A 17,812-nucleotide genomic window follows, 5' to 3' on the forward strand; every position below is an offset into this window, starting at 1 on the left:
AATCTCGATTCTAAATTGGATTCATTGTGTCTACATCCATGGTAAAATATTCATAGAAGCTAAATTTATCGCGAACCAAGCATCAATTTGGCGTTGATTTGATCGATCATTGATTGACTTTTAATAACAGATTAATACTTGTTCCGATTTACTTTTTATTAAAATGAAATTTAGTATTAGTTGTTTCGCAAAGTAGTAGCAGAAAGTACTCAAAACTGCGAAGAACGTCTCAGAACAATCAAAATTTCATGCAGAAAAACTCATGTTTAGAGTTGATTAATTTATGTCCAAGTTGGGGGGGGAGCAATGAAAATGTTATGAGCTGCTAGTTTTTGTTTAATTATGTTGGCATTTATATTATAATTTGATGTTTAATTAATTAAGGCTCATTTTTAACGGCATACGTTAAACATTTGTAATATCATAAGCCTTGTAGCAGGACATTAGATATAATTCTGCTTCTGGGCAAAATACTCTGAAAAACTGACATTTTATTATCTTAATGTACCTTTTACAAAATGATCCATTTATCTTAATTTCACAATTAAAAATTGGGAAACTGTACCTCGTAAACTATAATCCATATAAATTTTGCAGCCAAACAGTCCGCAGCCTACGTGCAAAATCGAAAATGTGGATCCTCGCCAGTTTAATATTGAGAGTGCATCAGCATCGAAAACAATGGTAAGCGTTCGAGAAGTAAGTGAAGATAATGAATTCAGTCAGTCTGCGGCATCAATCGTGTCAACTTCTGCCATCCAAGAAAGCCTCGACGAAAAGTCGTCTCAAATTACCCAAACTGGAAAAGATTACAAGACTAATTTGAATAAGAACTCGAAACATTCTTTCACGGAGTTGATCGAATTAAAAAGACGAAGTATTCGAAATTCAGAACACGACGACGATGCTAAGAACGATCCAAATGTCGATATCGATGCTGTTTCTGCCACAGAAAATGGCGATACAGAAGAAAGCGAAATTGAGTCCGTGGTTGATTTGATAGAAGAGAGAACAGCCCAGACGCCTTGTCCGAATGAAGCAGAGTCTTCTCCATTTAAAAAGGGGAGAGAGTTACTTAGAACGCCACCGACAGTGCAGAGACAGTTATCCACTAAGACGAGAATAAAAGTCGATTTTTCAGAGAACGATTCAAAATCAGTTTTGTGTTCGAAAAAAGATTATGTTTCACCAAAAACAAAAGAAAACCCTCGCGTAAAGGTAAGCAAATCATGTGATACTACTAATAAAACTTTTTTTTTACAGCCAAATTAAATTTTACTAAACATGCGTTATTTTTTGAGAAAAACTTAGTGGAATAACAAGCTCGAAGCAAATGTTAGAAAGTTTGAGAAAAATTTTTGACAGAAAGTTTTAGAAGCTAACTTTTTTTAAACATATTTTTCGATTGAAAACGGATTTGGTTTTCTTTAAGCACTTGGCAAAATAAAGTTCGGTATTTCCAGTTGACCATCACATGTTTGTAAACTCAGAAATCCGAAAATTTTACTTCACCAAGTTTCTCCTCATGTTTTTCTATTCTTCCATTAGGTTACTTATTTAAGTATTACCGATCTACAATATTACAACAAACATTTTACAGCCCAGTTATCGCTAGTTATCTCTTTAGATAGCTATGTCGTGTTAGCTATATCGTGAGCGTACAAAAATATCGTGAATATTTACTCCTAACTTCAATCTTCGAAAATGCCATTTTTAGAATTACAAATCAGCAACATTCAACATACATCGTTCTACATATACACCACATCTCTTCTACAGCCAGTGTGATGGTATGGGGTGTCATCGTTTCCGACTCACGATTACTCCTTATATTGATCCACGTCGTCATGACAGTCTAGCGGTACGTTCGTGACAGCTTTCAGTCACATGTGTTGCTACTCCTGACAGAGTTCTCAAAAACCCTTTTTCAGTAAGCAATGCTCATCCACACACAGGAAGAGTGCCACAGAAATGCTTCCGCATCATTACCATCCCTTCTTGGCCGCCTCTATACCCAAATTTGTCACCGATCGAATATATCTGGGATCATTTATGACGGCAAGTTCGACAGCCTCCGAGTTTAGTCGATTTAGTGGTGTTTTATGACTGTTTCATAGCAAGTCTGTAACGAGATACAGCAGGACACCATAATAGACTTGTTTGCCTTAGTGCACAACCGTTTTGCCTCCTGAATTCACGCTAGAGGAGGCCCAAAAGGGTACTAAAACCTCCATCCATTTATATTTTTCCTGCAAGAAATGAACATCATGCTTTGATATTTTAATCATTTACTTGTATTAACGTTGTACTTACGGATGCAAAATTTCGTTTCCTTCTGACAGCTCTTTCCAATTTTTATAGCAATGAGTGTATTAAACCAAGACAAGCTTAGCTGAAGAGTTAACTTTTCGTTGGTCGAGGAAGTCAAAACGTGATCCAAATAAGGTGTCTATATTGACTTTCCCACAATTTTCCGCTTCTCTTTCGCTTCGATTTTCTTTTCCTTCACTTACTAAAGTGCTAGAATAAGTAATCCTCCCGATTTTCCCTAGGCACATGTCAACTCGTGATGGGAGAATTATACAAGAACGTTCGCTGGATTAAATAGAGCTGTAAGCTTGCAAACATCGCTAATTTTATCTTTTATATAATTTCAAAAAAATCACCATCCATTTACAGCAGTGTTTTATCACTAACATATGAGAGAAATTCGTTTTTATACACTTCTCTCCCAAACTTAATAATTAATATTTATGACCGATTTTCAAGTTCACGGACTAAAATTGCCCTTTGCTCTCGCTGTCTAAGTTTTAGTAGTTTAGAAAGGGTAGTTCTGGAGTTAGCGACAACCACAAACTCTTTCTTTTATTATTATTGCTGATAGCTTACTGGTATGCAGTTTTTAAAGTTTTATACTCATAACATTGTTGGAAAGCCGGTCAGGTGGCCGAGCGGTCAGCGTGCCTGACTGTGAAGTCAATGGTTGCGGGTTCGAATCCCGCTCAGGGCATGGATGTTTCTCTCTCTCTCTGTTGTGTGATGTGTGAATGTCGCCCACTATATGAATGGGTATCTGTGGCAGTGTGCAGTGCTGGCTCGACTCCGTCACTTAAGTTCACAGGTGCCCACTGGGCTTGCCGGGATAGCCTGGTCGGTAGGGCTCTGGGCCCATGTCCGAGAGTTCGTGGATTCGAACCCCGCCGGCCGAAGACTCTCCGTGTAGTTGGTGACTGATGCACGTTAAAATTCTGTCGAGTCGCAAAGTCCTATATATTCCCATAACAAATCGACACCTCTGGGGGTACTGGATTGGAGATCAATGGTTCTCTGATTCAGGTCAAAATTACGATCCGTGGATGAATGAATGGATGTATGAATGGGTCCGCCTTAGAAACAAATGTGACGTATGATGCGGCAGAAGTCGAATTCTTAGCCATAGATGGCGCCCCTGAAGAACAAAAATCGCATACTCTGCCTTAAATTTGCTCGGTTTCACCTAGCAGGCTTGTCCGTGCGACAAGTGGCATAAGAACCAACCAACCAACTTCCAGCATCTTCCTCGGTGAAGAAAGAAAGTTCAGTGCCTGCCATAAAAAATTAAATAAATAAAATATTGTTGGGAATTTTTTTAAATTTAAATGTTTTTCTCATACTGTTCGTTCTCTCAGTACCTATGGAAAATATTTCTATATTGAGCAAAAATAATTTTATTATTAATTTCCAGAAAAGGGAAGTAAAGAAGTCCAAATCTTCAATTGAGAAATCCACACAAAAACAGGATATAGTAGCAGCCCGAAAAGTTCAGTCATTTCAAGACGAAGCGACGCCTGTAAAGACGAAACAACGTAAGCAAGGAGCGAAAGTGGACGGATGCCCTTGGCCGTAAGATTATTTCTCAGTTCGTGGTGTTCCGTAATGAACGTCCTTACTGTGCATGTTTTATTGATCTTCATAAAAATAGTGTTTAAAAAAAATTCACGTTTTATTATTTAAGAAAAGCAGAAATTAGAAGAAAAAAGTTAACAAAACCTAACGTATCACTATTATTGGTGACTTTTTATTTCATTTTTATAACCGTCGTTGAAAGGCCGACCCAATTTTTTGGGTTTAAGAATACTAATTCTCAACTCCGTAGCCCTGTAATTTTGAGCTCATTCCAGAAGACAAGGGAACTCCTGGATCAAGTATTAGGAAACAGTTGCCTTCGTGGAGGACTTTTTGATGGAACTAACCCGCATTTGCGTTTCATGGAGAGGAAAACCCTAAAACATGGTTTGTGAGACGACAAGGTGACTTCAGCTCATGATCCGTCTACCACTGAGGATATTTTTCGTCAGCACCGTGGTCGGTGCAAGCCGGGTGCGACATTCGTATCTTCTAGTCATTTTTGGGATTCTCTCAGTCCCGTGAGTCATTGGTGACTTAATGTTACACAGCTGACAGGCGGATATTAGAAACTTCAATATTCATCAGTTAATCAAAAATTAGAAACTTCAATATTCATGAGTTTTTTATTTTTTTTATTTTTTTTTTAAATCCGCCTAGTGATGTAGCAATTTCCCCTTCATTTTTGTTTTTTCTTCACTTAAATATTAATTTGTGACGTGACTACTGATGTGTATACTTTGTCAATTCATTTTTCACATTGATTCGAAAAGTAAATTAAAAGTCATCATTATGGAAAATCATGTATGTAATTATATACGCGAAAAATATTTCTAAGATATCACATTTTAATGTATGTAAACACTTTAAAATAATATTTCTAATTTATTTTTTATCATATGGTGTAAGGAAACCTCACACATAGCCTAGAATCTTTAATTTATGTACTTCTAGCCACCAAAATTATGTTATAATTTTTATTTGCCCTCAAAAAATTTTCTGTAATAATATTTTTATGAATATTCGGTAACGTATTAATCATTGCCATTTGAAGTATTAAACAATTTCAGGAATGTCTCCTTTGAAATGATTAAGTTTATTTGCTTGTAGTTTAATATTGCATATTAAAACCTGGTCTTGAAATGCGATTATTGGTATTTTTCAAGTAGTGTAAAATGAAGCAATTCCCCTTACCCGAAAAAAAAACAACGAATCACTCTAATCCAATAGTTATATATCGATTATATTTGTCACTTTCTAGGCAGCAATGTTCTGAATTTGAGAGGCAAAATTGAATATGGTAATTTATCAATGTCACGTAATTGTTCTAAAAATCCAGGCAGAGGAGCGTCCTTTTTGTGAACTAATATTTTCCGATACTTGATTTTCAAAAAGGAAGGACAGGATTGCGAATAATATTCTGGAAAACATGTTTCGTAAGAAGAATTGAAAGATATTTAATATTAATTTTTATGTATTTAATTTTATAATTTGAAATTATATACAAATCAAAAAGTCTTAGACTATGTTTAATCCATTTTTAAATATAGGTACTATATAACATTATATGAACTTTTGTTTTAAATTTAAAATTATCTTGTAAAATTGTAGAATAAAATAAATTTTATAAGGCAGTTTCAAAATAACGAATGTTTGATTCACGAAATTTATTCCAGAATCTAGAATAAATTTCTTGAATCTAGATCATTTCTAGAATCTGGATCATTAAATTTAATGTTATAGATTAGATTTTATTTTTTGTATTTTTTTTATTTATCTTCATTTACTTCTTATTTTCTTGAGCAAATTTTACCCCTACGGGACGATTCTGATTTGAGAAATTGTGATGCGCTGAGATATGCATTTTCTGAGGTTTCAAACACGTAATCGAACGCTTAGAAACTACGTTTAGGATGAACTGCTGGTGCATGTGCGAACCGTATGCAGTTCATGTTACATGTAGATTCTAAATGTTCGTACCTTCGTCTAAAGCAGCGGTTTCCAAATTTTTTCAATTATGCAACCCTATATGATCGAACTTCTTTTTTGCGGAATTCAATATAAAAAGAAATATTCATTGGGAGCTCTGAATATAGTAGCAAAAAAATAAAAAAAAATTTGCTGAAAAAAAATGCATTTTCTGAAAAAATGCGTTTGCTGCGCTGAAGTAGATGAAACTGTTATAACCGTTGAGAATCGTAATCAGAGAAATGTAACTCTTAATTTTTGAAATCAGCTGTTTCATTTTGAGCTGGAAAGCTCAACGAGAAAAATTTTAATTAATTTTCATTAATGCCTGTTGTTTGCATAATTTGTTAAATATATTGTCATTGAATAAACAATCCTTTTTTTTCCTTCAAATTTTGATATGTTTTTTTCATTGGAATTTTGCATAGATAATTTCATATAAACAACCGAATTATTAATTAAATTATGGATAGTTGACTCGATTTTAAATAATTATTACTAGTTAAGAAAAAAAATACTAACTATCAGAGCCTGTGTGATCCTCCCACGGAACCTTAGGGTTCCGCGGAACACCTTTTGGAGATCCTTGATCTAGGACAGGGGTGGCGAACCTTTATTCACCAACGTGCCATTTTTTCTAAAAAATTGTTTAATGAAATCACAGACGTGCCGTCAAATAATTTTGACTTCATGATTATTGGGAAAATAATAATACTAAATACTATCAACTCAAAACTCTTTATTTACATTGAAAAGAAAATACATTTCGCAATGTCTCAGTTATACGCGTAATTCAACTTAAAGTAGCATCAGTGGGACTTCTGTTATTGCAGATCAAATGACAAATAACTTATATTAGGTTGTAAGATATTAGTTTAAGCAGGACAGTTGATTTTTTTACTAGTTATTTATTGTTAGCTTGTTTTTTATGATTATTAATTGTTCTTTTAGCATTAATTGTTAATTTTTTTATTAATAATTGTTTATTATTTTGTTTGCTTTTTGTGAATTTTAATTTAATTGTTACATATGCTTCATAGTGTGTGACATTTGTGTAATAACAATTCATAGTGCAATAACAATTATGATCGGTGGCGTGCCCAAAATATTGTGTCGCGTGCCATAAATGGCACGCGTGCCATTGGTTCGCCAGCCCTGATCTAGGGTAATCCTGTGCAGTGTGACCCTTAATAACACAATTCATCATATTTTCTCTTTCATCTCAACGCTATTATAATAAGATTGAAGGCAAACCGAACGCATTCGCAAATGCGTAAGAGGTCTTCGGACATAAAAAATCGTTCTGTATTTATTTTTACATCCATTTATTTGTTCCCTCGATTTTTGTTATATTTTTAGCAATTACATTTTTATTATTTTATTTATTTTCTTTCATTCTATTTTTATTTATTTTATTATTTTTATTTTATGATTTTTATTTTATTATTTTTATTTTATGATTTTTATTTTATTATTTTTATTTTATGACTTTTATTTTATTATTTTTATTTCATTATTTTTATTTTATTATTTTTATTTTATTATTTTTATTTTATTATTTTTATTTTATTATTTTTATTTTATTATTTTTATTTTATTATTTAGCAATTACATTTAATTTTAATTAAGATTTTTAATTTTTTTTTCATGTAGGAGAGATGTTGAATATGCATCGAAAGGTGAAATGCCTCTGTGGGCTGAGAAATTTGAAAAAACTGTGGATGCGTTGAAACCATATTCAACCATTGACGAGGCTGATGCTTCGATGAAAAAAGCAGTCGAAGATTTATTCGGAACGTCATGGTTGTATTCTATTTTATTTTTTTAAAATCCCTATAGTATTTAAAAACAAAACAACCAGGTTCAGAGGAAAAATTATCAAACATTTTTTAAAAAAAAAACATGAGAGGGAACAGGTTTAGAAGGGAAATTGGTAACTGGTTGAAGCGCTCTGTCCTCAGCGTTAGTAAAGTCAAAGGACATTATAACGATTTGGCGGCTACGACTTAGTATAACTTGCATTATTTATAATTCGTATTTGAAAATTCATGCGTTGTTAGGTTAATAATAGGTCGAGTGAATAAAAATCAGGAAAAAATTGTCTTATTTTTCGCGTTACAATTTCAAATGAAAATGATAAAGTTCTGAGAAATGGGGTATTAAAGATTGTTCTGTATTGATCTTTGACTGATTTGATCAGCCTAAAGATTGATCTTTGACTTATAGAAATAAATTAAATAAATATAACGTATTTCCCTCTTTCTGAAATTCTGCATTGTGTTGCAAAAGCATTTGAGATACACTCCATGTTTCAGGATTTGTAACGGTATAATTAAAGTTGCAGGTTTTGTTTAACTTTGCTGTAAGACAAAATGATACATAAGCAAGATTGGCATGCAAACTACAAACAATGTCATTATCCTCGGTAACTCAGGTTCACGAATCATGTCCCTTTTTTTCAAATTCTTCTTGCATACAATATCGTTACAATACAAATCTGTTACTTTTAAATAATCTGCTTGACGTCGTGCGCTTGCGTTGTTGTTTGTTGAAATCTGCTTGACTATCTTTGTTCGTACGTTAGGAATCTTAAGTCTCTCATTCTGTGAACTATCTGTGTTACTCGACATTTGTGCTTTTTTCCCCTTAGTCAACAAGCCCAAACAAGGATTTTACCCCAGTTTTTTTCGACCTTTCGTTGGTATTATTATTACTATTTAGTTGTCGTAGGTTCAGTTGGTTACGAAATAGGGTGGAATCCACGGTGGAAAGAAATCCGGATCAAGCAGCTTCATAAGAAATCGTATTACGGAAATACGTAGTACGGAAATCGTAGTAGAAATACTAATACGGATATCACAGAAGAGAAAAATAAGAGCAATAGTAAACGTAACCTCCACTCTATTCTGAATTCTAAAGGCAATTTCGCTGTACGGAGGTGCCGATAGGGTTGCTTAATTGCCTGAACGGTTGCTCGTAATAGGGTTACCATTTTTTGTTACTTATCTTAACTTTTGGCTAATATAATTATTTTTTCACGTAATGCTATTATCTCATATTTTCTCAACGCTGTTTGTAATGAAAAGAAAAGTAAATCACGGATGCTCTAGAATTGATATCCGTTTAATTTTATGTTCTATTTTAATGCATTAACTCAAACTTTCATCCAATCATCATCTTCATCATCGTCACAGCCATGTTTATTTACATTTATAAACGTCATCACATAGAATTGAAGCGTCATAAAAAGCAAACAATCTGATTGGTCCTAGTGTGAGTTGCTCTTATTTATAGGCATTCTTTCTCTCAGCGGAGAAAAACAGTTGCTGATATTTTAGGCAACTGTGATTTCTCTATCAGACGAGGATTTTCGGGCAATTTTTGGTGAAAGTGGAGGATACGATTGCGCTTACGGTTGACTTGCCGGTTTCGTTGCTGATAATTTCATCGTGCGATATACCCAGGATCATTAAGGCTCTGCCCAGCGAAAGTGCATTTGCCGAGTCTGCTATATATTACTTACGCTTTCTTCATTTATTTCAAATTTATATGGGTTTTATTCGATAACTTTTTGAATTTTCTTCATTCTGCGAAATTGGATCGTATGGCATGGAAACTTACTTCGAGTTATCCTATTTTGTCATACAAGCTGCCATGAAAAAAATTAATTAATTAAATAACTAACTCTGTTCTGCTCTGTTTGGAAGTTATAATTATTGTACCTATTTCCACAATACTGCTAGTACGAGTTTTAATTATTAGTTAAGCATCACTTGCCCCAATAATAGTTCGGCGATTTCTTATGGAAACCAGAAACGGCCACTGCTGTGCCTAAATAACGAATCACACGGTATACAGTTCTCTTTTTTCACAATTTATTAAAAACACATCCCTTTTTTGAAAGTATAAACTGTCATGTTTGTATCCGCACTCTAAACTAACGAGTAAATTATCCAAACTTCACTATAGATTAGGGTAATAAAAAATTATGAATCTATGGGACGCATTCGTCTGTGTCGTTGCTCGTAGTATTCCACAGAGAAATACACAATTCGCAGTAACAAAAAAAATAATGCAACTGTGGGACGCATCTGTCTGTGTCTTTGCTCGTAGTATTTCACAGAGAAATGCACAATTCTTAATAAATGAGTTACAGTTGGTGGCATTTTATGAGCGGTGTTATCATTAACTTGAGTTATCATTATGAGCGGTGCTCTTTTTGCCACGAAGTATCATTTTGCTAACCTTCCCACATTAATAATAATATTTTTCTTAGCCTGTAATTTAGGGAACAAAGCAAATTTTTGAAAGTCAGTTTTTAGTTCATTTAAACTTGCATTTTTATAAAAATAAGATCACTATTTTTGAAATATCAATGTTGTTAAAAAAATTTTAATGAAATCCGTGATTGAAAATATAAATTTATGATCATTTTGCATCCCAAATAGTTGATCAACTCCATAAATAAAAAAGGGATAAAGGGAAGAAATTGTATACCTTAATTTTTAAAGTTTCTTTAAAATATAAATTTCGACACTGCTTCGTTTCCAGCGGCCATGAAGATTTTTCATACTATTAACTCCATTAATTCTTAATTAATTGTGGTAATAGGTACCTTGATGTCGTAGTAACATAATTATCTCAAGTTTTTAATTTGAAATATTGATGTTAAAAGATTTTAATTTTTCTTATCAAGAAAATTTATTATAAATATTAAAAGCTTGTACGTGTTAAGTGCTTTGACACATAAATTAAAGGTATTTCAAAAAGTGAAGTTAATTGATTTCTGGAACGGCTAGGAGAATAATTAAATGGAAACAATTCGATGAAGCATAGCATGATGTGTGAAATTAAATTTTATTTGTTTTCAGGAAATTAAAAGAGGAAGCGATGTTAAACGTTATTAGATTAACCAAACACCATCCGGAAATAGTTTGTGACAATTCCACCAAAATCTTAAGTGCCATTTGTAATGAAGTGAAAAATATTCGCCAGTCAATTGCAGGCAAAGCCATCTTCACGTGTGGCTACATGTACCAAGTTTTAGGAAGAAGATTAGAAAATGTAAGAAATTATGAATATTGTATCACTTTAATCAACGTTGAGCTAATCTTTTTTGCTTAACTTTTTTTTTTCTCTGTACACAATTTACAAGCTTATTTTCCTTGTGTCTCTTAATATTGGAGAGATTTCACACTTTTACGTTATACTTCATACGCTCCTGTATGCAAAATTTGAAGTAATTGCGCATGCGTCAATTCTGACGATGTTCATGCTCCTGTTAAAAAATATCTAATTTATGTTAATTAGAGCCCCTGAATTAGACAGGCCGGCTTATTATTTATTTTAGGAGCAAAAAGCTAACGTAAGCACAGAACATAACTAATACTAACATAACGTTAACTTGGGATCTTGTTTGCTCCAATATTGCTTGATAGGTCAGCTCTGATAGTATAGGAGCCTTAATGTTAATGAAAATAAGCGCCTTTGCAAGCACCCGTCACTTAAGAACCCTTTCGTCCTAATATAAATAAGGTATAACGTAATATACTAACATAACGTAATATACTAACAGTGGAAATCTTATCCTCGAAAACAAAATCAAAACAACCGTTTACACTTGACATGGACATTATGAAAGTTAAACTTCGTTCAACTTAATTGTATAATTAAAAAAATATATCCTAGAATTTTAATTAATGAAAAAATATCAGTTTTTATGAACCTAGTGCAATTAGACAACCGTAATTTTTAACTAAGACCAATAAAATACCGCCTAAGAGTATGGGGAATTATTCATTTCCGTGTAATTTCAAACCAAAGAAGCTTTAGAAAGAAGATTTAATGTTTAAGAACTCATTGAAAACAAACGTTGAAGTCAGAATTAAAGAGAATTCCTAATTGCGAACGTTTAAAGCATATTAAATGGCCGTGCAATTCCCAGAATATTTTCAGATCAGTTCTAGGAAATAATCGCCGATATTGCAGTTTTTTGTATTAAATAATGCTATGTAATTATGTGTAATCAAGATTACTCATTTAACTGTAACTGAATATTATAAGGTGATTACTTGATGAACGACTGCGAAAGTAATAGAAATTACATCCATTTGAAGTCAAAATGGTCTTATTCGAATAGTATGCCCTCTTCATCTTTGTTTATTTTGAGATACGGAACCTTAAAATCATATCTTGTTTAATTTGTTGTTTCCTCTATTTAAAAGTAGAAATTTTATAAAGATGTATTAGTTTCAGTAAAATTTATAAATGCCTTGCGCACTGTAAAAAAAAATCTGGTGTATAGGTGCTACCATTTTTAGTGTTGATGTAAATGAAGTAAATTTTTAAGTAAGGAACTGTAGTTAATGAGCAAAAAATTATTTAAAATAGACGAAATGATAATTGTTTGAAAGGATTAGTGCAAATATATTTCCAAAAATTTGCTTGTTTTTGGAAATGAAATGAATTTGGAATAAAGCCATAAATTGATTCTAATGTGCATGGAAAAGTGTGTTGTCAGCAAACAAACAAGCAGAAAAAGAATGAATCTATATTATATAAAACGCTAATACGTACGTATGCATCAATAAAACCAATGATATTTCTTTTCTCGCATTGGCAACAGTTTTCATTTTTAATTGATATGCTTCGGCGCGCAAGAGCACGTAGTGAGCATCATATGGCTAATCTATATTATATAAAACGCTAATACGTTTTAATTGATAGGCTTCGGCGCGCAAGAGCACGCAGTGAGCATCATATGTCTAATCGGGTAAATTCTCACCGAATTGGGTATAAAATAGCCTACGTCACAGGTTGTGTTGTTCCTACTAAATTTAACCCATAAACGGCATTTTCTGCGAGCCTAACTTCAAGCTACAAATAAACACACGAAGTGTTCGATCGTTGAAATAGCTGCTCGCCAGATTTTATTGCATTATAAAGAAAAGTTATTGAAACTAAATACAACTAAATAAACAACAACAACTGAAACAAATAACAACAACTACTAATAACAATAACTAAATAAACAACAACTAAATTCCATTCGTTTAGCATTGCGTCATATGTTGTTCCTACTAAATCGAAGTAGTTGTGTTTTTTTTTCATATTTACCCAATTTTATTTTATTTTATAACCGTCGTCGAACAGCCGACCCAATTTCATGGGTTTACGACTACTAACGCTCAACTCCGTAGCCTTGTAATTTTGAACCAATCCAGAAGACAAGGAAACTCCTGGATCAGTACCCCCAGAGGTATTGGTTTGTTGTGGGAACATGGAGGACTTTGAGACTCGACAGACTTAGCGTGCATCAGCCACCATTTACTACACGGAGAGTCTTCGGCCGGTGAGGATCGAACCCACGACCTCTTGGATATAGGCCCTATTTCATATTGTTTTACAACGCATGGTTTTAGCCCTCTGGTGGGAAAGACTTTAAAACGAAACTTACAACAGTTACTTTTCTCAACAACTGAAATTTAGAATAGTGTGATTAAGAAATATATGCGAACTGTTTGCGATTTCAAATTAATATTGAAATGCATAGGTTTAGAATTTTCTACAGTGAGAAGTTTTCGGAACTTCAGTGTTCAAAAAAGTATACAAAAGCTAGACGTTAAGAACGTATCCAATGAGCGAGCAAAGCGAGCATGAACAGCGAAAGCAGTTCCGGGGGTTGGCGAGCGCCAGCTAGCAGGGGGCGAAGCCTCCTAGTGAATAAATAAAACTATGACAGTGAGAAAGGAAATAAAGAAATATGACTTCATGCATTGTAAAAAATTTTAGTTTGCCTCCAGAACAAAAAATGGTAGAAAATATACACTAAAATTTTTTTGCAGTGCATGAACATGAAAGTGAGGCTAACTCCATCTTTCTTTCAACTTTTCAAATTAGGTTTTTTAATAGAACCCGAAAATAAAAATTCTTACAATCATGATTACCATGTTCTTAATAATCATTACACGTACTCGATGTCATTGTTGCCCGATTTCGGTTGCCAACTTGGTTGAATCCTGTTTCCATAATGAGGATAAGAAATTTATTTACACGAGTTTCAAACAAATGTATTTTATTTTGCAGAAACTGCGAATGGTGCTTAACTCGCTTTTGATGAAATCCAGCAACAGGACACTTGCTTCATATTTCAGACTTGTAATTGAGAGTTTATTCAAAGTAGTCGAATCCTCTTCAGCACAAAAAGCTGCACAAGCGTTTGTAGTCGAAGGAGGAAGGTGAGAGTTTTTAAATTCTTATCGCTCTTAAGTAATAACAACAAATTCAGAAGCTAAAAAATAATATTAAATGTAAGACTGTCATCCATACTTACGAATTGGGTACTTATACTTCAAGTAGAATACTTATATCTGGCAACTCTTTGATGCATATTTAGTTTGTTTATGTTCTACTTGACTTCTTGTCTGATATATAGTGAAAGAATTGAATATACAGTGAAAGAATTGAAATATGTGTGAAAGAATAAAGAATATGTCATTTAAGAGAACTGATACTTGACTAGCTTGATTTACTCGAAATAGAATGGAAAAACAGTTGCTAACGGAAACTAATGCCACGTTTCAGCAACCAATCAGGATCACGATACCCACACACTTCATCACTTGCTGATATCCCGTTGAGATCGATAAAAACATTTAATTTAAATTTTGCTTAGTTTCAAACTTATTACGCGTACATTTTTTTCTCTAAAACCAGTGGATTGCTAAAGAAACCTTTTTAGCTTTCTTCAGCACTCCTAAGTAAAATATCCAATTTCAAATTATAGTATTCCAATTTCAAACTTCCATTTTTTTTTTTTTTTTTTTTTTTTTTTACAAAAGCATATTTCTACTGTCCTCGAATTTCAGATTATTATTTATTTATTGATGAATTTCTTACCAAACTCAGTTTATAGCTTTTTTGTATTGCTTAAAAACATAGTTTTAAAAAGTTTAATTTCTTAAGAAATTCGAGTGTATTTTTCATACTTTTTCTACTATAGTACATTTATGAAAAATTTTTAACTTAAAGAATATGATATAACAGACTCAAATTATTTTTCACATCAAATGTTGTTAAAAACAGACCCAGTTCGTTTCAAAATTTTTTTAATCTGCATTACTTGTACTAAGCGAAAAATAAAAAGCTCTATAAACTTGAGAACTTTATTCTAATCGTTTTTTTTTAACTTAAGTCATACATTTTTTTAACATAATTTAAATCAATGCTGAATTAAATATCAAGGCGAAATTTCGAATGAAATTATTTAAATAAATCCTGATTAATAACGAATCAAGAACAAGACTTTCTTAAAAATTTCATTTAACTCATTAAGTTTAATTTAGCCCCAATTTTGGATCAAAATGACGTATTTTAAAATGATGAAAAATGCATACTTTAAAAGTATAAGTTTTTCAATCGTAATTAAAAAAAATTGTATAAATTATTACACAAAGTAACATTTAAATGCTTCTGTAATAAACAGTGCAAATCTATTTTTTAGAACTGTATCCCAGAGATGAGGCGAAATACGCAAAAAACAAAAATAACCAAAATTCCAAACTGTCTTTCAAAATTATGATTACTCATCTAAAACTTTGAATCAGATATCCAAATCCATCAAAAGAATTGAGATTGTTATTTTTGATTGTTATACTTTTATAATTTTTGGAAATTGCAACAACTAGGTACTTGTAACTCTATAAGACGTGAAGTGATTGTGTCTAACCACGTGATTTAAATTAGATTTAATTGGATACACGAAGCCGACGTCACGCGTGTGCGTCGAACCTGATTGGCTTCTGAATCAACAAATGCCAGGATTTACGTACGATGACGTCACTTGCAGCTTTCTAATTAAACATCACGGTTTATCGTGTTACGTTTCGTTTCTTTTTAGTCATTGAGCTCTATGGCAGTTATGAAGAAAGTGTTAGTTTTGAGAAGATGGAAGTATTTTATGATTTAAACTTTTTTTTAAGTAACATTTTATTTCAAAACTGCAATGTTTGGCCCCATGAAAATAGGACAAAATTTAAAAATACCAATTATTTTAATAATTTTCACGTAAGTCGAACAGCGTTTCCAAATTATCAATTTTTTTTTTTTAAATTTTGCTTGATATCTTAATTTTAAAACTATCATGGTAATTAGGTTCTTCCAAGAGCTTTTATTCTAAATTAGAATGTCTGTATTTTGTCTGTTCTCCGTTATCTGTTTCTGTTATTAACTAGTAAATTAATTCAATATTTTATGTAAAATTGCACCCATTGCACAATGGGCCAGCATCCAAGGTTTCGTGGCCAAAATTAGTATTTCGATAAAATTTGCTTCAAAATTTGTGGGGTTTTATTTAGGGTTTTCATGTGCAGGTAAATAGAATTCATAGTTGAAATTTTGAAACACACTAAAAATACCAACAAAAAAAACAAGATGATGGCTGAAATATTTCGAGCAAAAAAAAATATTTATATATATAATAATTTTCGTAATTTTATATTAAGCATGAAAAGCAAATTATATTTCCGAAGTAATATTACAAAATAAAGCGAAAACATGAAGAAAAATATATAATTTTTGTTTTTTGGTATATTTAGTCCACCTTTGCAATACGGGCAAAATGGGGCAGGTTTTTTCGAAAAAAGAAACATCAAAGAAGAGAACAACAAAAAGTTTAGCTAATTACATCGTAGAACTTTTTGGAGATAAGTTACGAAAGTGATTCAAACATATTGCAAAATGTCAAATGATTAGATATAAACTATAAGTTTGTCGAAAGTATTAACTAATCAAACAAATTGAAAAATTGTACTATAATTTCAGACCAATTACTCTGATAAAAATGTAACAGAAAGGTGAAATTCCTATATATATTTCTGAAATATAAATTTAAAAGTGACATTAAAAAAAAAAATTTAACATATTTTTCATTACATTGTACTCTCGTCGGTTCAAAAAGTAAATTATAATGTTTGGAATGATTATGAATACTTAATTTGAGCGATATTAAAGCTGCCTAAACATATTTTAGTTGAAATTTAATTTTTGACTTTTAGACAAAGATCATGGTCTTCTGGCCCACTGTGCATTGTGTTAATGCATGGCTTATTTCCTGTTTCTTTAGGCATCCCAATAAAGCCTCCAGAGAAATTGCTGCTCAGTTCTTAGCAATCCTTACTGATAAAATAGGCACACTTGATCCCATCTCACAGAACCTTGCAAGCCAGATGGTGAAATGTGCATCGTTTTTTGTGACTGATTCATCAGCTATTACTAGGTACTGAATACATTTATTACATACCTCTTTTTAATATTTCTTTTTTTAATTTACTTTCAGTAAAAAAAAAACAGAATGTTCTACAATGACTGCACTTATAATGTGTTTTCAGAATCTGTGTCAAAAAAGTATACATTTTAGGTGTCTCAAATCAATATTTAAATGTGGGGGGAAAACACTATCGAAATCTAAAAAACAACACTATTTAAAAAATTCGGGTCTAAAAACATCAAAACCTGTTTGATTGTCTGAAGAAACAGGCAGATTACTTTGATGATGATTATTAGAAACTACTTCAAATTTCACTGGGAAATCAAACTGCTTTAAATGTATTTCATCCTAACTTCATCACTAGTAGCTCGGAATATTGATGGTATTTTTATATATTTCTCGTTTATTGAGTAATTTATGCCCTTTCATGTATGTTTTTTGGCGAAAAATTTTGAAAATATTTATTAAAGTAATCATTAAGGAACACCCTACATAATGTAATCAAAAGAGCGAGAAATGCCAAATAGATTTAAAAAGTTCTTGAAATATGCGTCTTTTGTTTCGAGCTGTTTATTTAAAATACAATTCAATTCAATTTGTTGCTTTGAAGAAAATCAAATTTTAATAAATAAGGAGTAGAAATTTATGACTTCTGTCGGCAAGTATAATTTAATTTAAAACATTTTAGTAATT

General features: G+C 32.1%; 1 protein-coding gene across 1 annotated transcript in view; it reads left to right on the top strand.

Annotated features, from left to right (window-relative positions):
• Nucleotides 1-17,812, top strand: part of LOC107456062 (uncharacterized) — a 64,026-nt gene that overhangs the window by 39,643 nt on the left and 6,571 nt on the right. The window contains exons 7-12 of the mRNA XM_016073821.4: nucleotides 598-1,218; nucleotides 3,725-3,882; nucleotides 7,507-7,656; nucleotides 10,725-10,917; nucleotides 13,939-14,090; nucleotides 16,976-17,128. Coding sequence (XP_015929307.2) covers nucleotides 598-1,218; nucleotides 3,725-3,882; nucleotides 7,507-7,656; nucleotides 10,725-10,917; nucleotides 13,939-14,090; nucleotides 16,976-17,128 — 1,427 coding nt within the window. The remainder of the gene's footprint in view (nucleotides 1-597; nucleotides 1,219-3,724; nucleotides 3,883-7,506; nucleotides 7,657-10,724; nucleotides 10,918-13,938; nucleotides 14,091-16,975; nucleotides 17,129-17,812) is intronic.

Source organism: Parasteatoda tepidariorum, chromosome 6, assembly GCF_982258835.1.
Source record: "Parasteatoda tepidariorum strain Cologne lab strain chromosome 6, Ptep-v5.0, whole genome shotgun sequence".
Lineage (NCBI taxonomy): Eukaryota > Metazoa > Arthropoda > Arachnida > Araneae > Theridiidae > Parasteatoda > Parasteatoda tepidariorum.